This window comes from Solanum stenotomum, chromosome 9 (genome assembly GCF_019186545.1).
Source record: "Solanum stenotomum isolate F172 chromosome 9, ASM1918654v1, whole genome shotgun sequence".
Lineage (NCBI taxonomy): Eukaryota > Viridiplantae > Streptophyta > Magnoliopsida > Solanales > Solanaceae > Solanum > Solanum stenotomum.
In genome coordinates, this window is record NC_064290.1 from 56,714,577 (window position 1) to 56,742,487 (window position 27,911).

A 27,911-nucleotide genomic window follows, 5' to 3' on the forward strand; every position below is an offset into this window, starting at 1 on the left:
GAACAAAATTCAATATCAATTATATTTAATAGATTTTCTACAAAATTCGATGAACCTATACCTTTTAACTTTTTATCAACCCCTACTAGCCCCTACCACAAATGATACATATATATTAGATATGATTATTTTAGAAACACATAAATTAAAGAAATAATAGTTTGAGTTGACTCTCATTTGAAGTAATACCAAATCATAGTTTAGGTATACAAAAATAATAATTTGTTGTATTTTTAGGAATCAATAGTTCTTGTCCTCATACATTTATAGTTGAAGTATTATATTATTAATTATAATATACTAGCATTAGTAGTCAATGATTTACCCAATTCAAAAGCAACAATAAACATACACAACTAACAACAAACACATGTTATGAATATTCTTTGCTAACAATTCGAGTTTTTTTTTAGTATGCTTTTGGTCATTTTTGTGTATATATTCTTTGCACTTAGGTAGTTGCATGAGAAGCCCTTTTTTTCCTTCCTATTTATTTGGGTTAGGTATGTCCCTTTTTAAAAAATTATTTTAGGTTAATTTCACTTTTGGTCCTTAATTATTGATGAATTCTAAATTTAGTCCTTATAATAACTGAAAGAATTTGTAATTGAATGTATATTTCATTATTTTGATCCCTTTGCTTGTGAATTAAGTTGAACATATTTGTCATCACTTACTATACAATTAAGTGATAGTCGATAGGTTAATTATTTTCCTTCTCTCATTATAATTGTCTTTCTTTGAATCTTTCATATTGCGTTCATCTAAAATGAAAGATTATGAGTGGTGACACCCAAATATTTTCATTTTTCAGAGAATCAAGTTATTGCTTGTATCGTGCGTGAGTTGATACCATAGAAATGAGCGCAAACTCAAGGGCGCAACAAGAACATGACTACTTCTTGTTTTTTTCATCGATCCAAGATTTGCTCTTCATAAATTTATCACTATTATTAATTTTCACCAAATATAACGTCTTTTTCTTTTCAAAAGAGATCAAAATCATACATTTTAATTAATTGAGGGGTTAAATTATGTGCTAATAATAAATTATAAGGACGAAAATCAGAATTTTACCAATACCCTAGGGACTACAAGTGATACTATTCGTATTAGTATTATTTTTTTATTTTTCGCTAATCATACTGTTAAGTGTTGACCATAAACGGTTACTATTATAATGGATTAACGAGATCGTGGAGCTAATTAAGTATATTAATAATTATTTGCACTCATGTACTCACAATATTTTAAGTGATTAATTTAATTAATCCTTAATTATTGCCATGCACGTACAGACTATATAGCCACTACACTTCCATTTTGGTATTTTTTGGATAATTATTTTATTCTTACTAAAGATAATCTTGAGATTTTATTCCCTAATTTGAGATTTTTCTATTGAAAACATATTATTCTTGTTTTAACTATTTTAAGTTTGTTATTTAATGAAAATATCGGAATTATTGGTAATAGTTATTACTTATTAGCATATTGTATCATGATAATGTGATAACTAATTAATATAATTAAGGATATAATAAAAGTGATAAGTGGGTTTGCTATTGGGACTTAATTATCCTATTATTCTTGTAAATTTCAATTAGGAAAATTCTTGATTTTTTTAATTTCTTGATTTAATTAAAGGTAATCGAAATCCCCTAATATATGTCCTTCCCACTTTACTTGACAATATTTGTCTGATCACGAAATTTAAGAAAAAAATAAAATGAAATTTATGATGTAAAACAAGTCTGTGATGTTTGTATGACAATAAATAAAGGTACATTGGAGTTGCATGCGGTTTGTGCACTTGCTTTTATTGAGAACGTACTTACCGACAGAAATGACGATTGTAATGACCGACAACACTGTTAATAGGATCGGGTGGAAATTGGATGGAGTTGATTTCTCAATTGGTCAGTCAAGTGAGTCAACTAATAGTTAATATCAGAGAGACAAAAGACTCACATTTTTTCTAGATTCTAATTTAAAGAAAGTGACTAATAACTATTAATTGAATGATTATCTGAGACATCAATTCAGATTTATGGTATAAAATAAATCGGAGACGTTTGTGTGATGATAAACAAGGGTTAAGGGTACGTACGTAGAATAAAAAAAATTAGTATTTGGAAATATAGTTTAGCCTTGACTCAATTAATTAACGAGATTATAGGTATATATATAAAGATGCAAATCCGGCGTGAATCTTGGACCTACTTTGTTATAACTGTTTCCATGTGACCTTTTCTGCAAATTATTTTTCATTTCTAGGAAAATTATATTTTTGATCCCTCAATTATTGATGAACTCTGATTCTAGATATTTTGCTAAGCACATTTAGTATTGAATTAACAATTTTGGCCCCTTTATATTGAAAACTTTAACATAATATATCGATAGTTGTATTGTTAATTAATTCGTAGTAATTTGTTAAATTTGTGAAGACTCACACTCAAAGGCACCAAAAGTGCACATAATAATTAATTAAAGGTTAGAGATGAAAACAACAACAATAACAACAAATTACCTAGTGTAATCTTGCAGAGTGAAGTCTTTAGAGATAATATAGTGTATGCAGACGTTATCTTTAAATTATTTTCGATAGATTCTCAGCTTAATCAAAAATAGTTCATAAATTTACTTTTTACAAAATACTAGGATCAAAATGAAATTTTATCAATATTTAAGAGAACAAATATACTAAATTCTCTTACACTTTTAACCACCACCCACCCACCTCTCCACTCCACTCCACCCCACCCCACCCCACCCCAATACCAAATTCAATTCACCACCTTTATTTTATTTTTTGTCTATACTTTAACCTTTATGTTTCAAAATATTGCATAAATAGGCATAATCTTTAATTATTATGTATCCAAACTAGTGCAACACAACTCATCAACCTCTATATATACCTACGCTATCTCTTGTCATTTTTATCCTCAACACATTCCATATAGTTCTCTTTGTTCACTAGCATAACATTAGAGACAATATGGCACCTTTAGGAGACAATAATAACAATAATGTTGTTGTTTCAAACTTGAAACTTGAAAGAATGCTTAGTATGAAGGGAGGCAAAGGAGAAGCTAGCTATGTCAATAACTCTCAAGCTCAGGTCCATATTTTTTTTGAGTATTTAATTATCACTTTCAAGTATTTTTTTCTAATTTTGTAAAATTAATTTTTCACTAATTTAGAAAGATATTTAAGTTTGAGTAATTTAAGTTCTAACAATTAAATTTAGTGAGAAAAAAATAGAACGAGTTATGCAATAATGAGATCTTTTTGAAAAAAATATATTTATTTCTAACGAAAAAGAGATGATGAGAATCGAATCTAATGTTGAGACTTTCGTAGATACCACATGAGACTTTCGTATATCTCATATGGTAGTTGATCAAAACTCTAATCGGTAGCTATTTCCTACTAATTAGAGAATCATATACTCGAGACTTCCATCTCATACGGCTTCATCCTGAACTTTCGTTTGTTTGTCTTGGCATTAAAGTTTTAAACCAAATATACATATATCTTTCGCCTAAAATCTAAAATCTTTTGTTTTCCAAGTGATGCTCAAAATTTCGTAACGAAGCTAAATTTTCGAGTGTATGAGTTGTGGATTCTAGAAAAAGTAGTTCACTAAACTTATTTAGTACATAATTTCCACTTAAAGCTATCGAGTTCTGTTGAATTCGTAGCTAAAAGTCTAGTTCCAAAGTAGTAATTTTAGATTATTTGCAAAAACGAGTCCTTCTATTATTCCATAATATAAAATTGAACCTTGTGTTATTGTCATATTGTTCAGGGGCAACATGCACGATCAATGCTACACTTATTGAAAGATACTCTCGACGGAGTTCAGCTAAACTCGCCGGAGATTCCATTCGTAATCGCTGATTTAGGCTGTTCCTGCGGTAGCAACACAATTTTCATTATCGACGTAATCGTCGAACACATGAGCAAGCGTTACGAAGCCATCGGACAAGAGCCGCCGGAATTTTCAGCTTTCTTCTCCGATCTACCGTCGAACGATTTCAACACTCTGTTTCAATTGCTACCGCCTTTAGCTAATAATGGCTGTGGAAGTATGGAGGAATGCTTAGCTTCTAATAGCCACCGCTCTTATTTTGCCGCCGGCGTTCCTGGTTCCTTTTACCGGCGTCTTTTTCCGGCTAGATCTATCGACGTTTTCTATTCCGCATTTTCTCTGCATTGGCTCTCTCAGGTAATTAAACTCTTATGTCTCTCACTCGTATTTAGTAACAGAATCAGTTCAATTTTTCACTTTTATTTTATCTTCGTGGTCCAAATTACCTTTTGTTTAACGATTCATCTGGATACAGGTGCCGGAGATAGTGTTGGATAAGAGATCAGCAGCATATAACAAAGGGAAAATTTACATACATGGAGCAAATGAGAGCACAGCAAATGCATACAGAAAACAATTTCAGACAGATTTGGCTTATTTTTTGGGATGTAGGTCCAAAGAAATGAAGAGAGGTGGTTCTATGTTTTTAGCTTGTTTGGGTAGGACTTCTGTGGATCCTACTGATCAAGGTGGGGCTGGGCTTCTCTTTGGGACACACTTTCAAGATGCTTGGGATGATCTTGTCCAAGAGGTAAACATCATGTTCGTATTTCTTCAATTAGAAGTCTCGGGTTTAAGGCCCAAGAAAAAAAACAGAAGTTTTGATAGAGAGTATTCCTTTATTTTGTAGTGGACCTACTCAACCTGAATACTTAACAAGGCTGAATATGTCGTACGTTTCAGATATAGATGGTTAAATGAAAATAATAATAATTAAATATTAGATATAGAAAAATTAACTTATTTTTTAGTAACATAGTCTAATTCGTTCATTTGTCATCCCTAATAATGTTTTCTTTTTTTTGTATGAATTACAGGGCCTAATTACTAGTGAGAAAAGGGACAAGTTCAATATTCCAGTGTATGCACCAAGCATTCAAGATTTCAAAGAAGTGGTAGAAGCAAATGGCTCATTCAAAATTAACAATCTTCAAGTTTTTAGGGGAGGAAGCCCTCTTGTGGTTAGCCATCCAGACGACGCGGCTGAAATAGGACGAGCACTAGCTAACAGCTGTAGGAGTGTTAGTGGGGTGCTCGTCGATGCCCACATTGGTGAACAGCTCAGTGATGAGCTGTTCACCAGAGTGGAGGAACGAGCCACGTGTCATGCAAAAGAGCTTCTTCAGAATCTTCAGTTTTTTCATATTGTTGCTTCACTTTCTCTTGTGTAGAGATTTGAATGTTTAATTAGAATTTTCAAAAGAGAGACAAAGGGGCTCTAGTGAAAGTCTATATGTCTCTCAATCTATTAGAATGAAATATTATTAGAGAAATTAAGACTGACTTGTAGTTTGGTTTGGTTGATAATATATGGTTGGAAAATTAGATGTTTAAATTTGTGATCTGAACAAACCTTAGATACTTGTCATTTGTTTAATTTTTCGATCTATGAAAATCTCGCATTGTTAATTTTGTTTCATTTTTGTTCCTCCCTCAAATGACTGTCTAGCTTGACTCTGACATTTGGTTCGAATATATCTTTAGAATTCAAATCCAAAATCACATCATGTAAGGCCCTTAACGGAATAAATGCTCTTTACTATGATTTTTTTATTGTCTCGAATTCGAAATCACTGATTAAAAAAGGAAAAATTCTAGATAAAAAAAGTGATGCCTAACCTCTCACAAGTAAGGTAGAGTACAAATTACAATATATAGTCTATAAAAAAAAATTCCTATTCAGGCAAAAATAAAATTGATGATTTAATTACTAGTTGTGTAGTGGATATAAGAGTACAATACTAGGGCCCTGCTTTCATTTTGCCTGATAAATCCAAAACCAAAACCATGAATACTTTGCCCAAACTCCCACTACAGTTTTGTTCCTTAGAGAGTGATTTACAGTGAGACAAAAAAATAAATGATGACCAACATGAATTTTAGTTGAGTGGTAAGTACTCATTTATTCGTAATCAGATATCTCAAGTTTGAGTCTCTTTGATTATATATGTAATTATTTTTGTTAGAGAGTGTTTTATCCCAAATATAAGACTTCCTAGCGCAAATTTGAGTTTAGTCAGATTCCAACACAAATATCGAACAACAAATAAGAAAAAAAAGTACTTAGCAATTCATGCGAAGTTTGATCATTGAGATCTCTAGGAAGCTCATTTTATGAAATTTCTGAGAAGTCAATCGGGATTCAGATGCCTTTGAGCAATTTAGCTAAAGAAAAAGTACTACTTGATTAAAGGGTCAAATTAAGATAGATTCTGATCAAACTAAAAGTATTGAAGTATCGTCAACCTTTTCTTCTTAACGATAATTATATATAGCTCATTGATCAAACGCTCTTGCGCCAAAATGAATGAGGCCAAGTAATTTGCTAAAGTTGTGTGATATAAAAGTAATGACACATAAATAGAACAGAATTTTTTTTAAACTTTTCTTTGTCTTTTATAAATAATGTTTAGGTACTCCATTTTTTATATAATTGTCCGACAAAAAATTGGAAAGGTAAAGACACTTTGCAAGTTATAATAAGTTAAGGGACATGCTATTTTTTTAGGAAAATGAAGTGACATATAACATTAATAATTAAAATTGGTAATTCAGTAAGTTGTCTCATTTTCTTTTCTATTTTGTCTCTTCTTGACAATGATATATATGCATGCATGACAACATTTTTCCTAGCCTTTTCTAATAAAAGCCATTACTAGTTTACTACTAGCGATTTGATTTTATTTCGATATGATTATTTTTTTAAATGAATGTTATATGTTATCTTAAACTAAAGATATGTGATATGTGATATGTGATCTAAAGAATTATTATAAAAAGGTTAGGTAATTAAAGAATAAAATAAGATTATTAGATAATGAGTAAGAATAAAACGAGAAGAAAAAAAAAGAAGATAATGACACCAATTAAATTAAATCAACCGTTACATAAAATGAGATTTTTCATCATAATGTAGTGATATATATTATGATATAATACAACAAAAATTAAAACACAATCAAAATAACATTATATTTAAACTAACAATACAATAAGTAACACCTATAAACAAGCTGCAAGTAAATCAGTTTCTTGTTTCTATCCATATAGAATTTCCAAAGATGACATGCCCAAGTAATTGACTATACTTGTCCCTCCTTCATCCCCCCCCCCCCNCCAACCTAAAAAACAAAACAAAAAAAAGGAAAAAAAACTGGTGAAGAAGACGATCTTTTATTTTTTAAGTCTGATTAATTTGAATTTACACCGAATAAGGTTCATTTGGAGGTAACGTTAACTATCAGATTTTTTTTTATTCAAGGCTCGAAACCATAACAGAGACAGAAGTCAGTAAAAAGCTATTGATTGTAGCCACTGATCATAGTGACATAACATTATTATATATTCAATGGTCCAATATGAATACATCAGCCACCTCAGGATATCTAAAACTCACCTTTTTCTTCAATTTTCCACTTTGGCTTCTACAAATTGAAGAACAATTATCTTCTCTTTGATCTTTAATTCCTTCAACAACTTCATTAGTACTACAACTATTATTTTTTTGATAGCTAATAACTTCAACATTATTACTACCACAACTACTATTATTGTAAGATAATAATCCTCCAAGTGAAGGATAAACTTTGTTAGAGGATTGTTTATTGGACCCTGGTGAAGCCAATATACATTCCTCTAATGTCACAAAATCATTTTTACTACTATTAGTAGCATTCTTCAAGAATTTATTTTTCTTCTTCTGATTATGATGATGTTGATTTTCTCTGTGGTGTGAATGATTTTGTCTTTCTTTCTTCTTCATTGATGTCCAAAGGCATTTTAGACTGATTTGTCCAAAACCACAAAGAGTACTTGCACCCATGACTTATAGAGAAAAAAATCAAGAATTTTGTACCTATAGAAAGTAATTGAGAAAGAGTAAGTTATATATGGATGATTAATAGTTATATATAGTTTTCCTCAACTAAGAAATGTAGAAAAATAATTTTGATTAGTCTATGTTTTTACACTACAAAAAAATATTGTTTTTCCTTGGAGGTATCAATAATACGCAAGATGAAAAATGAGGTTGATGATAAACATAGAACTTGATAATAACAAGAGTCCGGAGCCTAAAGGGCAAAACAAATTGTCAAAAATTTCAAAAGGGCACATTACTTTTTATTCTAGCCAAAAGGGCAAAATCGCTGTGTCAGCAACGATTTTCCTCTGACAAAATGACGAAATAGCAGCGATTTCGTCTAAATTTTTTTTAATTATTTTTTAAAATTAAAAATCGCTGCCACAGCAACGATTTTGTTAAATTTTGTTTTTATTATTATTATTAAAAATCGCTGCCATTGCAAAAAAAAAATATTTTTTTTTGCTGTGGTAGCGATTTTAAGTCATAATTTTTTTTTCCTTACACATCGCTGCAGGGGCAGCGTTTTTCATGCCGAGTGCTATTGTTTTCATGCCTATTATTACTTATTAATAATATAAAAATGATAAACAAGACGACAGTATACTCAATAAAATTGTTGAAGCATGAGGAAAATTGAATTATATATCATAAATAATAATAAAAGAATATTAAATTAAAAAAAGTTATTTTTTTTTTGAGAAAATATGCAGCGATTTTTATTTTTGTTTTATCAGAAGCCCTTTTGGTTAATTTTTTTTTTGATGTGCCGTTTTAGTTTTTTTAAAGAAAAAGCAGCGATCTTTAATTTAAAAAAATTACAAAATCGCAGCGATTTTTAATTAATTTTTTTTTTCTTTTTTACAAAATCGCTGCTGTGGCAGCGATTTTTAATTTAAAAAAATATAAAAAAAATTTTAGACGAAATCGCTGCTATTTCGTCATTTTGTTAGAGGAAAATCGCTGCTGATGCAGCGATTTTGCCCTTTTGGCTAGAATAAAAAGTGATGTGCCCTTTTGGATTTTTTGACAATTTTTTTTGCCCTTTAGGCTCCGGACTCATAATAACAAGGACGAGACTGATAAATGTTAGTTGCATTAATGCATCGACTTAATTATAATTTCATCGAAGAGCTTAAACGGTTAGAGATACAACATGAATGGTCGTGAGCGCTACTAATACCAGTTGAATTCTCATTTAAACGCTTCAGGCGTTTGAGAAAACACTTTTATTTACTTAACAACTTAGCTCCAACTCACAGCTCAAGATGACTAAAATTTGTGCATTACTATGATACTCTCCTTGTACTATGGAGATATATTTCTCTTGTTTCTTTTCTAGGTGCAATCAAATTGATGAATATTCCAAAGAACATAGTTCATCAAACAAATTGAAGTACAGAATCACCACATCTATATTAGCTCTCTGAATAAAAAAGATGATGGGACTCGTAGACGTATACATAACCGCAGCACTGTTTCAACATAAAACGGTAGAGCAATCGATGAAAACCACAATCTACAAATAAATCAAATAGTGAAAACACAGCAGAAAAATGTTTAACACACTTGATTAGTCCAGCTGTTTAGCACAATAAACTTCATTGATCAGCTGATGGGTTTGTCAGCAACTCAAGTGATTTTTTGAGGTAATCTACAGCGATAGAGACGTCATCAAATGCCAGAGCTCCGACAGCAAACCTTGCAGCCTTGTGTGCTTCAGCTATTTTCTCAGGAGGGGGCTGGTAATTGCTGTCGTATGCGTACGTTTTCACAGGAGCAGCTGCAACTTCTGATGCAGACCCATTTCTCTCATTTGAGTTGTATTGAGTGCTTGATGGATAGTTTGCAGTGTTAGATGCAGGCAATGTGGAATACGAAGCATCAGCGCCTTGGTAGTAAGAAGGGTAATGTGATGGTGCAGAAGGAAGACTGCTCTCAGAAAAGCTAGGATAGGATTGGAAATTGGGGAATTGTGAAGGGTAGTGTGGCTGTGGCAAGTGAGACTGTGGTTCTTGAGCATAAGGTTGATGGTGATACGGCTGAGGGTAAGAAGAATTTTCAGATGCATCAACAGGTGGAGGCTGCTGAAAATTATGAGAAGGATACTCGGCACCAGGATAGGAAGGAGGTGATGGAGGGAAATGTGAAGGAGGTGACTGTGTGGTGGCTGCTGGAGGTGATGGAGGGATATGTGAAGGAGGTGGAGGGGTGTGTAAATGAGGTGGTGGTGGGGTGGCTGCTGGAGGAGACGGTCTATTTGCAGAATACTGTACGCTGTCATACATGTGATTGGACGAATCTGATTCTGGTGCAGGTTTGATGATTGAATCAGTTCTACTAGATTGAAGATCCTGCAATGATGCCATAGGCGGTTAGCAACAATAGCCTGCAATTATTTATTTTGATGGAGTAATGTGTTCCATAGACAGGCATCAAGGAAATGCAAAGTTACAGGAGTCTAATTACTAAAGAAAAAAAGTGCGGGAGAACATTGTTTGCCTGAAATACAATGTCTCAAATCCAAAAACTGTACTGAACTAGTTAATGGGGACAACATTGTCCAACAAAAGAAATGAACTAAACATTAGCTTTAATAGTAGCTTGCAATTATTATGTCTTCTGATGCTCTTGAAAGAAACTAATTATTTCAAGCAAGAATCTAAGCAATTTGACAGCCACATGTTTAAAGCTCAAAACTCAATATATTGAAGTGTTAACAGGGAAACACACACTAAGGTAAAGAGCCCGTCATTGATCCTAAAAACAAGAAATTTTGAATGTCTACTTTAAGGCTTTCCTTCAAATGACAGTGTTATAAGATCTTTTAGATTACACTTCAGAAAGGATAGAAGTAGCCCCCCATATGTCCCATTGTTTTCCATCTACTTTCTGTTATAAGCAGCTCCAGAAAGAAAGGTCACATTCAAACTTATCAATAAAGAAAGGTCTGTTTTCACAAATGCAACAACTAATCAGTGCAACGTACGACCATGTGTGTTATTTGAGCTGAGGGTCTGTGGGAAACAGCCTCTCTACATTCACAAGGTAGGAGTAAGGCTACGTATGCACCACCCTCCCCAGATCCCACTTGTGGGATAACACTGGTTATGTTGTCGTTGTTGATGTAACGTATGACCATAACTACTCTGCCTCCCAAAACTTTTTGAGAAAGAATAATACACTAGGAAACAAATTACGACAAGGATGAAACCTACATATGTATCACTTGGTGCACTGGACAACTCTGAAGTATCTCCTTCATCACCGGGAGGGCCTGGTACAGGCTTCCTTCCTTCTTTCAAAGCTTTCCTTATGTCTGCTGCCTTCCAAGCTGCATACTTCTGCTTCTGCTCAAGCTGATAATAAATATAAGAGGTCAACCAATCTGGCAAACAGAGCCCATATCACTAAACATATTTTCTTATACATATAAAATACATGAGACCATACAGATGAAAAGAAATAATGTATTTTCAATTATCATCATAGAAAAGTAAATAAAAGCTAAGGGAGAGAAAAAAATTGATCAAAGCTTGTCACAATATAATTGAAACTCACATCAGGCTGGAGTTCACCGAACTGATTAAGGATCTCAAAGAAGATACTCGCAGCATAAAACGTCTTTGCTGTATTCCTGTAGAAATCAGTCAGTCATTGCAAAGAAATTCCTAACCATCAATCGACAAACAAGCTTCAATGCTTCAACAAATATTATTACTAACATCATTTACATTAGTATCATCAATTAAACATGACTTTGATAATCGATGAGCATAGCTAAGGTCAGAAGACAGCCACCATATCGAACTTTTCAACTAATTAACCGAAGAGGAAGGGGAAAGACAGCAAACTCTAGAAATGAAGCTAAAGCTATCTAGTTGAAAGAGATCAAAACAGATGCTGGAGAAAAGCTAGTACCAGTTAACATCCTAATCTTAACTGTGTCTTATTCCATGCAGCATGAGGATGACAGATTTAAACCAGATAAAGCAGCCAAGATGGTTTCCTTTCCTTTTTTTATTTGCAAAAAAAACCATGCAGTCAAGATATTATTAGTCAATGAAAAGGTAGTACTACTGATTCCATATAAGAAGAATGATGCAAGTGCAAAGCAAAAGTTGCAAGTCACTCAATTGACAAAGTCCATACAAGTCTGCTCGCCCAGCTCGATCTTGTTTGTCAGCCTTTGCGAAAACATTCAAGGCAAATCCCTCCACATGCAAATGATCATCAGGCCCCAATGTCAGTGACTTCTTATCCTGTAGAAAGAAGGCAACAAAGATGACGCATAAGAAGACGAAAAGGACACATCCAACATAAACATCAAACAGCTCTCTAGCTACAAGCTCACATAGTGATAACCATTCAGCCAGACTAGAAAATGTTTTGCTTCTAAAAGATTAGCGTGGCCAAAACAAGCAGAAGAATGTTCAATTGCAACAGAGAAATTCAGATGCTAAATATTTCATCAAAATCTCACAACACCCACAACCCAACTATATTTCTACAAGAAATATCTTGGTATTCAATTGACGAAGAAAAAAAGAATAAAAATTAACAAAATGTTCTCAATGTTTAAACATTTGTCAATCAATTAATCAACTATTCCTCAATCCCAAAATACTTGGAGTCCAGCAATATGAATCTTCTTTCAGTATTTATTAGATAATTCATCATTAGACTATCTTTACACTAGCTGCCAATATTTCCTCCAGATTTCAGCTCAACTATACTCTAGAAGCTCAGGTAGACAGGCGTTATGCTCAGCAAAACAATAACAACAATAAACCTAGCGTAATCCCACAGGTGGGTCAAGGAAGGGTAGTGTGAACCAGACCTCATCCCTACCATGAGAAGGTAGAGAAGCTGTTTCCAATAGACCCTTGGCTCAAATACAAATGAAAAAGACAACAGTGGCAACAAGCACGAACAACAACAACAAACCCAGTGTAATCCCCGCAAAGTAGGATCTGGGGAGGGTAGAATGTACGTAGAACTTACCACTACCTTAGAGGTAGAGAAGCTGTCTCCGATAGACCCTCATTTCAAGATAAGAAAAACAGTCCAAAGTAGAATAGGGAAAAATAACGTAAATGAAGACGATGGCAAACACCCTTCGGGGTGGCCCAGTGGTTTGGGATTGGGACTTCCATGTTGGAGGTCTCAAGTTCGAAACCCCTTGCCAGCGAAAGCGAGGGGTTTGCCTTCTCGGTCGAGCTCGTCGCACCGGGCTTGCCTAGTGCGGGTTACCTCTCCTATGTGGTTTGTGAGCTATTGCATAGGAGCGGGGCTTTTACCTTTGGGTGCGTGGGTAGCGGCTGCGGTTTCCCTTGTCATAAAAAAAAAAAAAGACGATGGCTAACAACAACAGAGAAATACAATAATCAAGGCTAACGAAACAACTGAAGGAAGGGGTTAAGGGGTTATGCTCAGCATTCAATTGAAAAGAAGAAATTCAAATAGTACTAATTATTTCATGAATCAATCTTACAGACAAGAAATATTTGGGTATTCAGCTCATGAAGAAAAAATAAAAGAACCTTCTCAAGTTGATTTATAAGCGAAACAAGGATGGAACTAGTGGTTTTTGTACGCTCATTTTGAGGAATCCTTAATCCTCGCTCCATAGCATACAATCGACCTGCACAAAAAATTAAACCACTTTTAACCAAATTCAACATTATCAAAGTCCCAATCAAACAAATTTTAACCAAATTCAACATGATCAAAGTCCCAATTAAACAACTTTTAATATAATTCAACATGATCAAAATCCCAATTAAACAACTTTTAACCAAATTCAACATAATCAAACTCCAAATCAAACAAATTTTAACCAAATTCAACATAATCAAAGTCCAAATTAAACAAATTTTCACCAAATTCAACATGACGAAATGAAAATAGGGTTTAGGATGATTAAAAGGAGTTACAGTAGTAGGCGACGAGAGGTTCGTGTTTCTGCAACTCATCGGCGCGTTGAAGGTAAGGTAATAGGAGCTTTGCTGGTTCGTTATCCTTCGACATCGCCACTTCTACGAGCTTCGATTTATAAAAACTTCAGTGCTTTAACAATGGCTTCCTTGTACGACGAATACTCTTGAGCTAAACGACGTCAGGTTTTATATTGATATTTCTAATGAAATTGCCCTTCGCTTCTCAAATAAGGAATGTTTTTTTTTTTGTTGTCCGAGTAGGGTGTAAAAAAATATGAAAAATCCATATAATAAAAGGGAAAAGGGTCAAAAATACCCTTCAACTTTATTTTATTGGTTGATTATACTCTTATCGTTAAACTAAAGTTATTTTTATCCTTGTCGTTACATATTTCAACATTTATACCCCTCAATTGGATGAAAAATCCAAATTGACCAAAATTATCCAATTTCAATTGAAATTACCCGATTTCATCTTTTTTACCCAAATTTGAATCCAACCCACAAAACAAAACTCACCCAAATTAAATCCCAAAATCAATTTCTTCTTCCTCCCTGAATAAGAAAAATATTTTCATCTCTTTACTCCATAAAAACTTCATACATTTGCAACAATATATATACTTGTGGATCATTAGCTTGTCGATTCAATTCTTTTTACTTTAACATAATTGATCTTCATTAGAATCTACCCTCCCAAAATAACGAAGCAAATTCACAAGATCAAAATTGTTTCAATCTGATTTTTCAAGCTTAGTGTTCTCTTTGAAAAACAAGATTTCAAACTTTTTTTAATGCAAAAAAGGCATCAGTATTCGTAAATACAACAACCAAATCCATTAACTAATATCATATATCAAGCACAAGCACATGGATTATCAACGCTGACATCATCCTCACCGATCCTAAATAGAAAATATATGATTGCCAAGCCCAGAACGATAGCCACAAAAATGTCGAGCAGCCAACATAAGCATATAACCAATGCCGAATTGATCCCAAAAACGATCGCCGTAGCGAATCTCGCCGAGTTTCACTTACCACCGACGGTCGAAAAGTGTAAAGAAGAGGAGCATTTACCGCGACGCTAGTGGCGGCGGCGGCAGAGTTCAGTTCTCCAGAAATCAAACAAAAAGGTCACTTTTTTACCTCAATAAAAGGTCATGTGCATCATTTTTGCTTTCTGATATGAGTTCTTGCCGATTTGGGTTCTCAAAGGAGATGGGTTTTGGGAGAAGATGATGGGTGCTTTGTTGATTTGTTGGGCAAGTATGTACCTTTGAAGGTGGACAAGTTCTTGAGCTTTTGCTTTAGAGACAGGAGTTGAAGAAGGTTTGGGTTAAGTTAGTTGGGTCGGGTTTGGGTTAAAATAGATAATCGGGTAATTTCAATTAAAATCAGATATATTTTGGTCAATTTGGGGCTTTCCGTCAACACAGGGGTATAAATGGTGAAATTAATAACGGAAAGAGTAAAAATAACTTTAGTTTAACGGTAAGGGCATAGTCAACCAATAAAACAAAGTTGAGGGGTATTTTTGACCCTTTTCCCTAAATAAAATTGTACATTTTTATTGAATCGTATAACTATGTCGAACAATTGAGATGATCCTTTTAATTTATAATAATAAAAGAAAAATCTCAAATAGAATCGAATAATTTTACATGTATGTAAATAAATTTTATATATTAACAATATGTTGAATTTAATATATAAATATATTTTTTATATATAAATATAATCTAGGTCCTAGATATTATAATAGATACTCCATTAAACCATACGACAAAATCTATGCACGGTAACAAGGTCTTGCATTCTTGAACTTTGGTGAACAATTGAAATAGTTCTCGACATTTTTACTCCAGCAATTTTTTTATTTTTGATTAAGCTACCCGATATTCCTAACCCACTGGCCAGATTAATTTGTCTAAGTTGCACTAAAAAAAATATATAATCAATTTTCATTTTTAAGACTTGACTCAAGAACTCTAGAGTCTATCAATTCAAACCATGACACTACATATTCCTTTAGACCTACACTAGAGGTCTTTTGAAAGCACATAAGAAGATAGAATTTGATCAAATTTGTAAACTTGAGACTGTTCACGCTGTAATTAGTAAAAAAATTACTGTCTGAATGATCCAAGGATAATATCTAGTTGTCACATCTAATATTTATTTTCATTGTATTTCAGAATTTTCTGCCCATGTATGTCAAAGTCAAACGAATTATAATTACCAATTTACCATACTACAAAACATCATATTAATTTGATACGGTAATGATATAGTATTATTAAGAGAATAAGAACCAAAATTACTGAACGGAAGTTTTCAATACCGTATTATATCATACCATGCCACCCTTTGTATCACTACATTTTGGAATTGAACTTCCATTTTTTCTGAAGAGACGTCAATATTTGGAGGATGTATGTAGATGGATATGTAGATGGAGATAACGATGAAGATGGAGATGAAGATGACGATGGAGATGACTATGACTATGACGATGGAGATGTCGGTGAAGGTAGTTTGACGAACCAGAGATTACTGTACTCGTATTCACATATTTCATCGCTAGATTTAGTACTTAATTGAGTTCATTGTTCGTTTCGTTGAAAATTCGATTTACTAATTTTGGTTGGCCAATGCAAATGCTTATCCAATTTCCTTGTTAATTTGTATAATACTTTCCCTACACAAACTTGTTTAAACAGGTATTCTAAGAATAAAACGAGTCCTAATGGAGAAACATGAATATATAAAACCTATATAGTTTGGTCATTCATCCAATGTTTGTCTATAGTTTTATTGTTTCAATAAATCAGAAGCTAGAAAAATTGTTTTAAAAAAATAAATCCAAGAATAGAGTATATTCAAACAGGAACAATAACTGCTGGCAATGATAATTAGCTAAATACACTAAACATATGATAGATGATTTAACTAATTTCTAGTCACATAACAAGATTTCTAATAACACCTAATCCAATCCAAACATCTAATCAAATCCAAATGCTTATCCAATTTCCTTGTTAATTTGTATAATACTTCCCCTACACCAGCAACAACGATAATTAGCTAATTACACTAAACATATGATAAATGATTTAACCAATTTCTAGTCACATAAGAGATTTCTAATAACAGCTAATCCAATCCAAACATCTAATCCAATCCAATTTCCTTGTTAATTTGTATAACACTTCCCCTACACAAACTGGACAAACAAACTCACCTCGATATACAAACTAGACAAATAAACTCACCTCGATATTTCAAGCGAAGAAGCATTTGATTCTTATATTTAATATGAAACAGTCTAATGTATATGTCTTCAAACTAAATGTATATGTAGTTGATATTATATATATGCAGTTGGTATTATGAATATAAACCTAATTTTATTTATTGAAATATTTTATGAAAGGTAATCATTATCATATCATATCATATATTACTAAAGGTGGAAATACTCTAAGTCAAAAGTTGAATTACTAAAATGTCCTTTAAAAGTTGAATAGTTATTTTATTCTTTTATCAAAAAACTAATATTCTATTAAAATGAATAATCATAACTAAACTTAATTGAAAAGTCCTATAATTACATAATTAATTAAATAGTAAATAGTAAAATTTTAATTTCTTACTTATAGGAGTGTTCATAGTTCGGTTTGGATCGGTTATTAGTTAGAATCAAAACCAAATCAATTTAAATCGGATTTTAAATTTCTAAAACCAAACCAGATCAAAAAAATAACCGTCGGTTTGGTTATCATCGGTTTGGTTAGTTTTTTTCGATTCAAAAGTAATAAATTTGTTGAGGACATACGCATCTCGATAGACACAAACACTTAATACATGAATAATTCACAAATAAGCTATTACACAAACAAAGGGATTCATCCAATGTACCAAGTTTCAGAAACTAAAAATCTCATTATTAATAGCATAAAGTTGGTTTAATATTCTCGAGATCTCAACATCTTATCAATAGACTTTTCAATAAAATTACACCTTAAAATATTGAGAAATTACTTCTAAAAAAACAACCAATATTTCATAATCAAAACTAATCAATTACCATATTCTTTAGCTTGAGCTTTAAATTATAAAATGTTGCGTTAGAAAATTTTATAAAGAATAGAGAAAGTACGATCTTTAAAGTAATGAATATTAAGGGATTTAGACTTAAGGTTTTAATAGTTGGGATAAAATTTAAGTGTTGGGCTTCAAAAAATAGTAAAATTAAAGACTTAAGTTAATTAAAATTTATCAAAATACTTATATTTTATTTAGGGAAAAAGGCCTGATATACCCCCAACTTTGTCATTTGGAGCTGATATGCCCCTCGTTATGAAAGTGGCTCATATTAACAATGGCGGATGTATGTTATGGATTATGGGTGCTTAAGCACCCATTGCTTTTTGCAATAAACACTAATATTTGTTTGTAATATCTAATAATTCATTCAAGTTTATTAACTAAGCACCCACTTTATATAGCAATTTTCAAATTAAAAATAATTGAGCACCCATGAAATAAAATTTCTGGATCCGTCACTGCTCATATATACCCTTACTGTTATACAAACGGCTCACATATACCCCTACCATTACAAAATGAGCTCACATATACCCTTTATTTACAAAATTTATATATATAACTTCGCGGTTAGGTTTGGCTATTTTTGCGGTTAATTTTTAGTAAAATCAAAACCAAATCAAATAATATTGATTTTTCAAAATTTAAAACCAAATCAAACCAAATATCAATTTTTTAATCGGTTTAATTCGAATTGCAGTTCGATTTGATTTTATAACCATATCCATGAAAAAGCCCTACTTACTTATGGTTTGTGTGAGACGTGGGTTGTATATAATGACTAATAAATATTTATGGGACTTAAATGGTCAGTAATTAATCAATAAATAGACGGTAAAAGGAATTAAATTATGGGCATTAGTAAAATTTTAATTTTTTACTTATGCTTTGTATGAGACGTGGGTTGTATGTAATGACTAATAAATTATTATGGGACTTAAATGGTCAGTAATTAATAAATAGACAGTCTAAAGAATTAAATTATGGATATTAAAAAAAGAAGACTTAAATTCCCTCACCCTTATAGGAATTTAGGAATATTTTATTAAACTTTAGGAATAGCAAAAATAATAAACATATTAGCGCTATATAGCTACAGTTTTGCAATTTGCGCTCCATAGCCAAATTATATTTGTTGTGGAGCATCTGGTTTGTATAAATCGCGGTTGTATAAATTGGGCGCTAATTCATTTGTGTTTATGAAAATTGTGTTTTGTATATGTATATGTTCTATGTGTTAGGCTAGAGTGGCGAGCAAGATTAAGATTGAGAGAGAGAGGAGAGAGGCGAGCGAGAGAGGGAAGAGAGTGGAGAGAGGTGAATTGTATATGTATATCAGTTAAATAATTGTATATATGTAACTACTATGTATATGTATCAATGATTGTGCTTGTATATCTACATAAAATTTGAACTCGTATATAATTGAATCGAGTTAAAACATTTTTATTTGTATATCAAATCTCTCTCTCGCTTTATACAATCACAAGAGAACTGACAGAGGAAGATTTGTATTTGTATAATTATAAGTGTATAGGATGAAGAGATATATATTTGTATTTGTATATACAATCTCTCTCGCTTTATACAAACACAAATTCAAATTATGCATTTGTGTTTGTTTAAAGTGAAAGAGGTTAGAGATATGATTGAAAAAAAAAGAAGAAAGAATGACGAGCGAGATTTTATAAACTTAGCTCATTGATGAATGTTAAAGATCGATAAATCACGCTACATGTGTAAATTCCTCAAGTAAAAAGAGTTAATTTAGAACACATTGAAATATGATTTATTTTTATTTTGTGTGTTTGTGTGTGTGATTAGTGGGATCATGACGTGGGGAAGGGGAAAGGGTATGACAGTATTTTTAAAATTTAAATTATTGTGTCCTTTTGTTTTTTTTAATAAATTTTTTAATCTTCTAAATTAAACTTGTGTGTGTCCTACTGTTCGTTTATTTTTACCTATTTTATGTGTTTCATAAGGATTCCTATGTTTAGAAAAGACTAAATTATTATTATTATTATTATATGTATTATTTTATTCATTCAAATAGTAAATTCATGTTATATATATAAAAAAAAAATCGTTATTAGGTTTATTGTGAGAATGTCAATGGGAGTATTCAATCGTGTTGGCCTTGGGTTGAAGAGTGTAGTATCAAATCATAGAGCTTTTGGGGTTAATCGTGTTCGTGTAGTATCAAATTATAGAGTAGTTTTTGGGGTGAATTCCAAATCGATGATTATGGCTCGAGATGAAATCAATATGGATATTGGTGGATGCGGATACGGTGGTGGGAGTCGAAGCCGTACATGGATATACGATGCCATTCTTTTTATGCTAGGTTTTTGTATAATTGATGATTTAATAGCAATTAAGCGGATGTATGCCGAGGAGGCAAGAACTCACAAAGTAGTCGGAACAAAGGGCACCCCGTGAAGGAGTATCGATTTCTTTTTTCATCAATTGTGTACGAATTTATGTTTTCGTTTTCAATAGCATAGACATATTATGTTGTCTTTATCAATTGGGTATGAATTTATGTTTTCCGTTTATGAATCTTTTAACAAGTTTTGAATGATGTGAAATTTAAATATATAATTAAAGAGAATTGAGAGAAGAAAAATTAAATTTTGATTTGATTGAACCCGTTAAGATTTGGAAGAGATTGAAATTAACGTGAATTGGGGGAACTCACATTCAATTTTATATTTCCTTTTCTTTTTAAAAGGTAACTGAATTTGTGTTTAATGTATCAGATATAATCTATCAGATTTGTTTGCTATGTATTGGGATAGCACTGATTTTGAGAGATTTTTGTAAGTTATAATTTCAGAAATTACTTTAAATTTGGATATGAGCTTGTAATTATCTCGAATATCATGTCAGGGGCAGAGCCAACATGTCTTTAGGGGTTCATCCGAACCCTCTTCGGTGGAAAATATTACTATATATACATGGTTAAAATTATTTTTTAGATGTATATAATAGATGTCGAACCCCCTTCGACTAGTTCGTATGTTTACTCCTTCAGATTTTGAACCCCTTTATTGAAAATTCTGGCTCCGCCACTGACCATGTCATCTTGAAACCTTTTTATTACTTGGCTGCTTTTCACCTCCCATGTTAACGTAGCTATGGCTATGGAGAAGAGAAAATATTAAATCAACCTAACCAACAAATTGGTATTTGTGTTGGTGTTGGTTTACTTCGTCTTTACCAATAGCTAACAAAGGAAAATATTCTAAAAATATATAAATCATTGTATTTTACATAGATCCAAGTTATAATATAACACATATATAAATATTATTGAGGAAATGAAAGTGCACCGACATTAAAATCATTTTTAACTAACTGAATAATTTTCAATTGAGGTAAATAAAATACACTATTCCTCTTTTAATCCCTTTAGTAGTAAGTTTTATGATTTTGCAAAAAAATAAAAACATTAAGAAGTTGAACAAAAATAAGAAGTAAAATAGACTTTAATAAGAAAAAAAAAAGTGACAACCTTTTAGGGAAATTCATTCAAGTTACAACTAATAGAATTCAAACAAATAATTAAAATTAATACGATAAAAAATATTTTTTATGTTATATTTTTACCTACTATTTTATTGTGCTTCCTATATTTAGAAATGACTAGATGAGTCTCATTAGTAATTGGATTTGTAAATCATTATCTCATTGAAATAGAATTTATATAAAGGGTATTGAAAAAGGTTTTTTTTTTTTTATCATAATAAGAAAATATTTTGTTATTCGGTTTGTTGATGAAAATGTCAATGGGAGTATTCAATCGTTTTGCCCTTGGGTTGAAGAGTGCTACAATTTTTGGTGTTAATCATGTTGCCCATCGGTAGAAGAGTGTAGTTTTTGGGTTGAATTCCAAATCGACGAAAGTGGGTGGTGGCCGACGCGGATACATGAGCAAAGGCAGTGGGTGTCGTCGTCTTTGTAGAGGGCTAACCAATTATGCCATATTTAGGTTTTAATATTGTCGAGATTGAATACCAATTCTCTTGTCATTTCAGAATTTTCTGGGCATGTATGTCAAAGTCGGAACAAATTATAATTACCAATTTACCACACTACAAAACATCGAATTAAGTTGATAGAGTAATGTTAAGAGAATGAGAACCAAAATTATCCAACGGAAGTTTTCAATTCCGTACCATCCCCCCACCCCTACTTGTAACACTACATTTTGGAATTGAACTTCCATTTCTCAGAATAGGCGGTCAATATTTGGAGTAACTTTCTAATATAGCACAAACTATTAGGTCTCTACTCTGTGATCACTCACTGTCCACATATTTATCCTACAGCAAACTAGACTAGTAATGACAACAGAAGAAGGCAATGGTATATGAGTACACAACTCTTATTAAGCAGTTACTATGGGGTGCTAGGAATAGGCTCAGTTCCAGAAATGTGAGACGCTGCATCGTCTTTGGTCATGGCAACATAGTTCACAGGAGCACTGAGTCTCACGTCTCTCTTTCCATCTTTAGAAGTTGACCTGGAACCGTTTTGGTGGGAATTAAGAGACAGTCTTCTGCTTGCTGGCCCATTGGCACTGCCATTTGCTCGTGGACCTGTTACCTTCTTTGGACCAAGTGGTCGAACAGGGCTTGGCGTTGATCCAAATACTTCTGGATCTTTGCTCATCTGCTCATGGAACTTCTTCTGGTCCTGCCAGATACCAAAAGAAACATTTAGTGAGTCCTTCAGTTAGTCATTCTTGGTATGATATTAAGCAAAAACTAATGCTAGGTCGAGCCTTTTTTCGCTAAATAACTTGATAAGAGGTTCTGGACTTACCCTCAACCTTCTTTTCTCTTCTTCTCTATCGTGCCTGAGCATCATATATTCGTCTAGCATAGCAAGTAGTGGAACACCATCATATGTGAATGTGGTGTCCCGCTCTTGTTCCCATGCTCTAGTTTTTGCAACCAAGGAGTCCACAAGAGCTGCATAACCAAATTTTATATTCAGACTCAGCATCTAGTATGCACCGATAAAATGTATCATATTTTCACAGTAAAGCAGTGTATCTCAAATTATTGAACTTCCCATCAAGCAAGAAAGAATCCTTAAGCTCCTTCGCAAAACTAAGAAATCAAAGACACTAGATAGATAATTAAATAAATCCTTGTTACAACTGACAACAAGTACTTGCAAGTTGCATCATCCCCAAACCATATTTATTTTTTTTACAAGTCTCATCCTCAAAAAAACATATCCAGCACTAATACCCGCAATACTCAGTTTTAACAGTGATGTAACATAAATTCGGGATTTACCTGGAATTTTGTTGACCAATATCCGAGCCTTTTCAGCTCTCTTCAAATTCAAGTGTGCCCCTCTGCTTGCATTATACCGGTTATCATCCTGTTTCACCATAATTTATGGCATGTTATCATCATAATTTCCAGGAAGAGATACCTTTATGTTGATCTGATGAACTACAGGCATGAAGACCCAAAATTTTACCATTAACTGTCAAACTTCACTTACAGTTTCTCAATTACAAGTGACAGCATGAAGAATATATCCACATAAGGAAAAAGAAAAAGAAAGAGGAAAGACAACATGATGAAAACGAGAGAATATACCCTGTTATAGTCTTCAAGCCAGCTCTCTTCTTCACAAGCTGCCATCCATTTCTCAACTTTTTCCAATATTTCTTTCCTACTGTGAGCCTCTTCTTTTGCATTTACAATCTGATTGTCCATGTCAGCTAGTAATTCTGCAGGATCAACATTACCAGAATCAATCAGTCCCATAATCTTTTCTCGGGCAGCCTCAGTATCGATCTCTACGTGGGCACGAGCATAAATGTCTTCCAGTTCAGCCTGTCTTTTGAAAGAAATCTCCTTCATCTTGCTAGCTTTAAGTTGATCAAGCCTTTCAACTTCCACTTCAGCCTTGACAATAACAATAGAAAAGCAGTTAGTGACAACTGACAAGCTGCAAAAGCACTTGAAGTGGATTCTAAGATCTATCTCCAGCTACCTGTTCAATCAAATCAAGAGCAAGAGCCCCTGGAATGGCCACTTCATCTACTGAAGCTGATATGTTGCAGGTAACATGGTCAAACAAGCTCCTTTCTTCTTCTGGGGTATCCATCAAATTCCATAAATCAATTAGCTGAGTTGCTAATTCTTGAAGCTGCAAGAGGGGGAAAGATCAGAAGAGAATTGAATTAAAAAATAAGTGGACTGAGTGTAATGTTCACCACGTGAACATGATATATAACTGGCTATAGCATGTTTAAAGTAAGTGCTAAACCGACTACTGACTATTGCTACAATGTGCAGTAGAACGTCCATATAGACTGAAACAATTCCAAGGAAAGGAACTCCAATCATGCACATAGTATAGGATGGATAAGCTGACTTGTTTGTGAGCTATTCTAATTAATCAATATAGACGAGTTGTGCTTGGAGGATCCAAATTCTGAATAATATGCATTGCCAAATATGCCTGAGGCATTCTAAACTTGATGAGAAGTATAATTAGGAAAAGCAAACTGGTATACTTAAAACAGTAAGAGTATTTACCTTGAGCAATCTCTGCTTCTTATCTTCCTTTAATACCAAGACAGTGTTGGCCAGATTTGACAATGTATCATTGCTAATACTTTTTGATTGTACACCAGTAGAATCATCCAGGCTTGGATGAACCTCTGTGACAGTACTGAAGAAGTCCATGCCAAGAACAGCACAAAGGTCATGCACAGTACTCACAAGATCGAGGACCTTGTGTAATCTGTCACTCTGCAAGTTCAAACAAGAATGTATTGAGTATCTGACAAGCAGGATCCAGATAAGCAGATTATAAACATTGTCTGGTGAATATTGACTAGACCTTCTCCTTTTGGAGCTCTTGAAGTTGCACATGAAACTCATCCAACTTTTTTACAGATAAGTCAGATTCGTCCACTGTTAGACTCTCAACTTGCTCGCTATCCCCTGCAATCTCACTGCTTATCTTCTGAATTTGTGATTGTACATCAAAGAAGTCCTTTATCCGATCATCTTTCTGCTTCCATAGTTTTTCCAGTGTTGGTGCTATAGCTGCAAGCTGTTCCTTGATTGTACCTGAAGTCTTCTCAGGCTAGAGAATCAACCACAGAAAGGAAAACATGCATAAGAAAAGGAAGAATTATGACTTCCACCTGCAACCAAAGAAATTTACATATTTCTGTCTATTTATAACAAAAATGAAGTATGGTTGCTCACAATTCCAACATATGTCTTCTCTCCAAGGGCCGATAGCAGCCTGGAGAGTTCAACTTTGGCATCTGCCAATGCCTGAAGAAGGTGAGCCCGTGACTTCACAGCATGGTCAACCTTTCTCTTGTAGACATCCAGACACTCTTGATCTATCTGAAGAAGCATCTTGTCCCGTTCATCATCAGTTTCACCAACCTCATCCCAGATTTGCTGCATCAACAGACAAGTTTATTTTATCCATCAGCTACATACATAGTATATACGTTAAGGAGAATACTTGATTGGTTCTTTTTAAAGTTAGTTAAAAGATTGCGGCAATCCACCAAAAAAAAATATAATAATAATTGCCTGAAGCTTTTGTAGTAGGGTGCCGCAAGTTGTTTCATCAAGAACAGGAGGAGTTTGATCATCCACTGCTGCCATCTTCAGTCACTTGAACCAAACCTGAAATTGATTCCAAAACTAAGCTAAACTTTCAATCTTAGGTCACGTATTTCAGCAAAAGATGATGAAGTTTAATGAAATTTCACAGGATAAATAGCATAACCACAAGTAGGAACCAAAAAGGCCAACTAAAATGAGTTATTGAGCAGTCATCAGCATTACTAAGTCACTAAATATTCTACATTTGTGAAAAATGGTTTTTGCACCTATACTAAGTTCACACAAATGCACATCATCAAATTAAAGCTGAAATAGCACATTCACAGCAATCCAAATGCCTCAATTACTCGAAAAACACACGGATAAAAGTTGATAAAAGAAAAATAAACAGGAAAATCATCCAGCAAAGAGAATAATTCCTACTCCAAGCCCGTACACTCATACACCTATTTAAAGCCAAAAAACTACATTCAATCAAAACTTCACAGTTACTCTAAAACCTCTCAGATAAAAGTTTGAGCAAAGCAAAAAATAAATAGGAAAATCCTCCGACAAAAGTCACACAAATGTACATCAATTTAAAGCCAAAACAGCACATTCACAACAATCAAAACACCACAGTTACTCTCAAAACACTTCAACCAAAACTTGAGAAAAGCAAATATAAACATGAAAATCCTACAACAAAGAGAAAAAATCCAACTCCAAGCCTTACATTCACACAAAGACACATCAATTTAAAGCCAAAACATTACAGTCACAACAATCAAACAAATGTACATCAATTTAAAGCCAAAACAGCACATTCACAACAATCACACAAATGTACATCAATTTAAAGCCAAAACAGCACATTCACAACAATCAAAACACCACAGTTACTCTCAAAACACTTCAAACAAAACTCGAGCAAAGCAAATATAAACATGAAAATCCTCCATCAAAGACAAAAAATCCAACTCTAAACCCTCACATTCACACAAATGCACATCAATATAACGCCAAAACAGCACATTCACAACAATCAAAACACCACAGTTTCTCTCAAAACACTTCAATCAAAACTCGAGCAAAGCAAATATAAACATGAAAAGCCTCCAAAAAAAGACAAAAAAATCCAACTCCAAACCCTCACATTCACACAAATGTACATCAATTTAAAGCGAAAACACCACAATCACTCTCAAAACACTTAGATCTCATTCCAAAATCGATCGAAACTAACTCAAAAAAGCCATACAAACACGTTGGTCATTGCTCATTCTACAGCTAAAAACAAACAAAAAGGAACTAAATTGAAGAGAATGCTTACCCAAATTAGGCAGTTTCTGGTGAGATTTCGTTCTCAGATCTACGGACTTTCACTTCACAGAATCAGTATATATGAGTTTTTGTATCAATCAGAGAGACAACTGGGGTGGGTGGGGTGGGTGGGTGGGTAGGGAGCTAAGTAAACAACTGAGAAAAAGGATATATTCAGACAAAACGAAAAATAGAGGGGTGGGGGGTGGGGGCCAATGAAAAGATAAAAACTTCTTTACACTTTTGCCACTGTTTGTAGTTCAAATTTACCAATATGACACTGAGGCCTGAAGAAACGGACATTTGACTGATTTGACCAGACGGTCTTTGTGGTTAAAGCGTAAACGAAAGGTCATTTCGGGTAAAACGATTTGTATTAAAACATATTATTATGATTAAGTTAAAAAAAAAAAGATTAAAATGACTAATAATTAACTATAATTTTGCAATAAAAATTTGTGTTGAATTGACGTAAATGTCGAGTAGAATATTATAATGTGATTTGGCCTAGAAACAAGTTGACGGACTGTTGTAATTAAAGACAATAACAATGCAATGATTAATAATTGAAAATTTGACTCTTTTAAACGAGGCTATAATTAAACTACGTAGCTAAATAATTTCAGTAATGATCAAAATCTAGATGATTAAATTATCGTATTATTTACTAGCTATTAGCTACTATGTTTGATTATTCTCCAAACATGAACAATCAATTTACAAATCTCATCAACCACAATTTAGTGAGTGGCGCCAAATCTTTCTATGGATTACTTTCTTCACCCCTTTCGCAGTAAAAGTGTCAATGATATCGGTTTATTTTTTGTTACCCAAAGCTTATGTAGAGACACCTACTGTAGGATTCGTCATCTTGGCAGAAATTACTTTAAAATTCAAAACCTACACTAGTTAAATTATACTCGCAATATATCAGTGTTGATCCTAATTCACACAAGGACCTAGCGGGA

General features: G+C 33.1%; 3 protein-coding genes across 4 annotated transcripts; 1 reads left to right on the plus strand and 2 right to left on the minus strand.

Moving 5' to 3' along the window:
- Nucleotides 1–2,953: 2,953 nt before the first annotated feature.
- LOC125875655 (indole-3-acetate O-methyltransferase 1) lies at nucleotides 2,954–5,578 on the plus strand. Its single transcript, XM_049556664.1, has 4 exons — nucleotides 2,954–3,127; nucleotides 3,818–4,237; nucleotides 4,356–4,631; nucleotides 4,918–5,578. The coding sequence occupies exons 1-4, from the start codon at nucleotides 3,005–3,007 to the stop codon at nucleotides 5,269–5,271; spliced, it is 1,173 nt and encodes a 390-aa protein (XP_049412621.1). The 5' UTR covers nucleotides 2,954–3,004; the 3' UTR covers nucleotides 5,272–5,578.
- Nucleotides 5,579–9,230: 3,652 nt separating this feature from the next.
- LOC125875652 (protein HOMOLOG OF MAMMALIAN LYST-INTERACTING PROTEIN 5) lies at nucleotides 9,231–14,125 on the minus strand. The gene is made up of 6 exons (XM_049556659.1): nucleotides 13,898–14,125; nucleotides 13,505–13,605; nucleotides 12,114–12,223; nucleotides 11,523–11,598; nucleotides 11,180–11,320; nucleotides 9,231–10,315 (listed from the first exon to the last, which is right to left on the minus strand). Exons 1-6 carry the CDS (start codon nucleotides 13,989–13,991, stop codon nucleotides 9,563–9,565), a joined length of 1,275 nt encoding a protein of 424 aa, XP_049412616.1. The 5' UTR covers nucleotides 13,992–14,125; the 3' UTR covers nucleotides 9,231–9,562.
- Nucleotides 14,126–22,268: 8,143 nt separating this feature from the next.
- On the minus strand, nucleotides 22,269–27,068 carry LOC125876027 (65-kDa microtubule-associated protein 1-like). Of its 2 annotated transcripts, XM_049557128.1 has the most exons (10): nucleotides 26,954–27,068; nucleotides 25,606–25,719; nucleotides 25,264–25,467; nucleotides 24,890–25,138; nucleotides 24,583–24,798; nucleotides 24,035–24,190; nucleotides 23,635–23,946; nucleotides 23,323–23,410; nucleotides 22,841–22,989; nucleotides 22,269–22,711 (listed from the first exon to the last, which is right to left on the minus strand). In XM_049557128.1, exons 2-10 carry the CDS (start codon nucleotides 25,678–25,680, stop codon nucleotides 22,415–22,417), a joined length of 1,746 nt encoding a protein of 581 aa, XP_049413085.1. In that variant the 5' UTR covers nucleotides 25,681–25,719; nucleotides 26,954–27,068; the 3' UTR covers nucleotides 22,269–22,414. The 2 variants fall into 2 exon arrangements, with proteins under 2 accessions (XP_049413085.1, XP_049413084.1); XM_049557127.1 differs by lacking the exons at nucleotides 25,606–25,719; nucleotides 26,954–27,068 and having other exon boundaries at nucleotides 25,264–25,500.
- Between the last annotated feature and the right edge of the window lie 843 nt (nucleotides 27,069–27,911).

Bases quoted from the DNA above. Each gene is read 5' to 3' on its own strand.
- LOC125875655 (XM_049556664.1), top strand. From the start codon at position 3,005: ATGGCACCTTTAGGAGACAATAATAACAATAATGTTGTTGTTTCAAAC. The intron at 4,238-4,355 runs GTAATTAAACTC...ATCTGGATACAG, and splicing joins CTCTGCATTGGCTCTCTCAG to GTGCCGGAGATAGTGTTGGA. The intron at 4,632-4,917 runs GTAAACATCATG...TATGAATTACAG, and splicing joins GGGATGATCTTGTCCAAGAG to GGCCTAATTACTAGTGAGAA.
- LOC125875652 (XM_049556659.1), bottom strand. From the start codon at position 13,991: ATGTCGAAGGATAACGAACCAGCAAAGCTCCTATTACCTTACCTTCAA. The intron at 11,599-12,113 runs GTATGGACTTTG...TGATTTCTACAG, and splicing joins CGAGCTGGGCGAGCAGACTT to GAATACAGCAAAGACGTTTT. The intron at 11,321-11,522 runs GTGAGTTTCAAT...ATTTATTATCAG, and splicing joins TCGGTGAACTCCAGCCTGAT to CTTGAGCAGAAGCAGAAGTA.
- LOC125876027 (XM_049557128.1), bottom strand. From the start codon at position 25,680: ATGGCAGCAGTGGATGATCAAACTCCTCCTGTTCTTGATGAAACAACT. The intron at 25,468-25,605 runs GCAATTATTATT...CTGTTGATGCAG, and splicing joins CCCTACTACAAAAGCTTCAG to CAAATCTGGGATGAGGTTGG. The intron at 24,191-24,582 runs GTAAATACTCTT...CCCCTCTTGCAG, and splicing joins AGAAGCAGAGATTGCTCAAG to CTTCAAGAATTAGCAACTCA.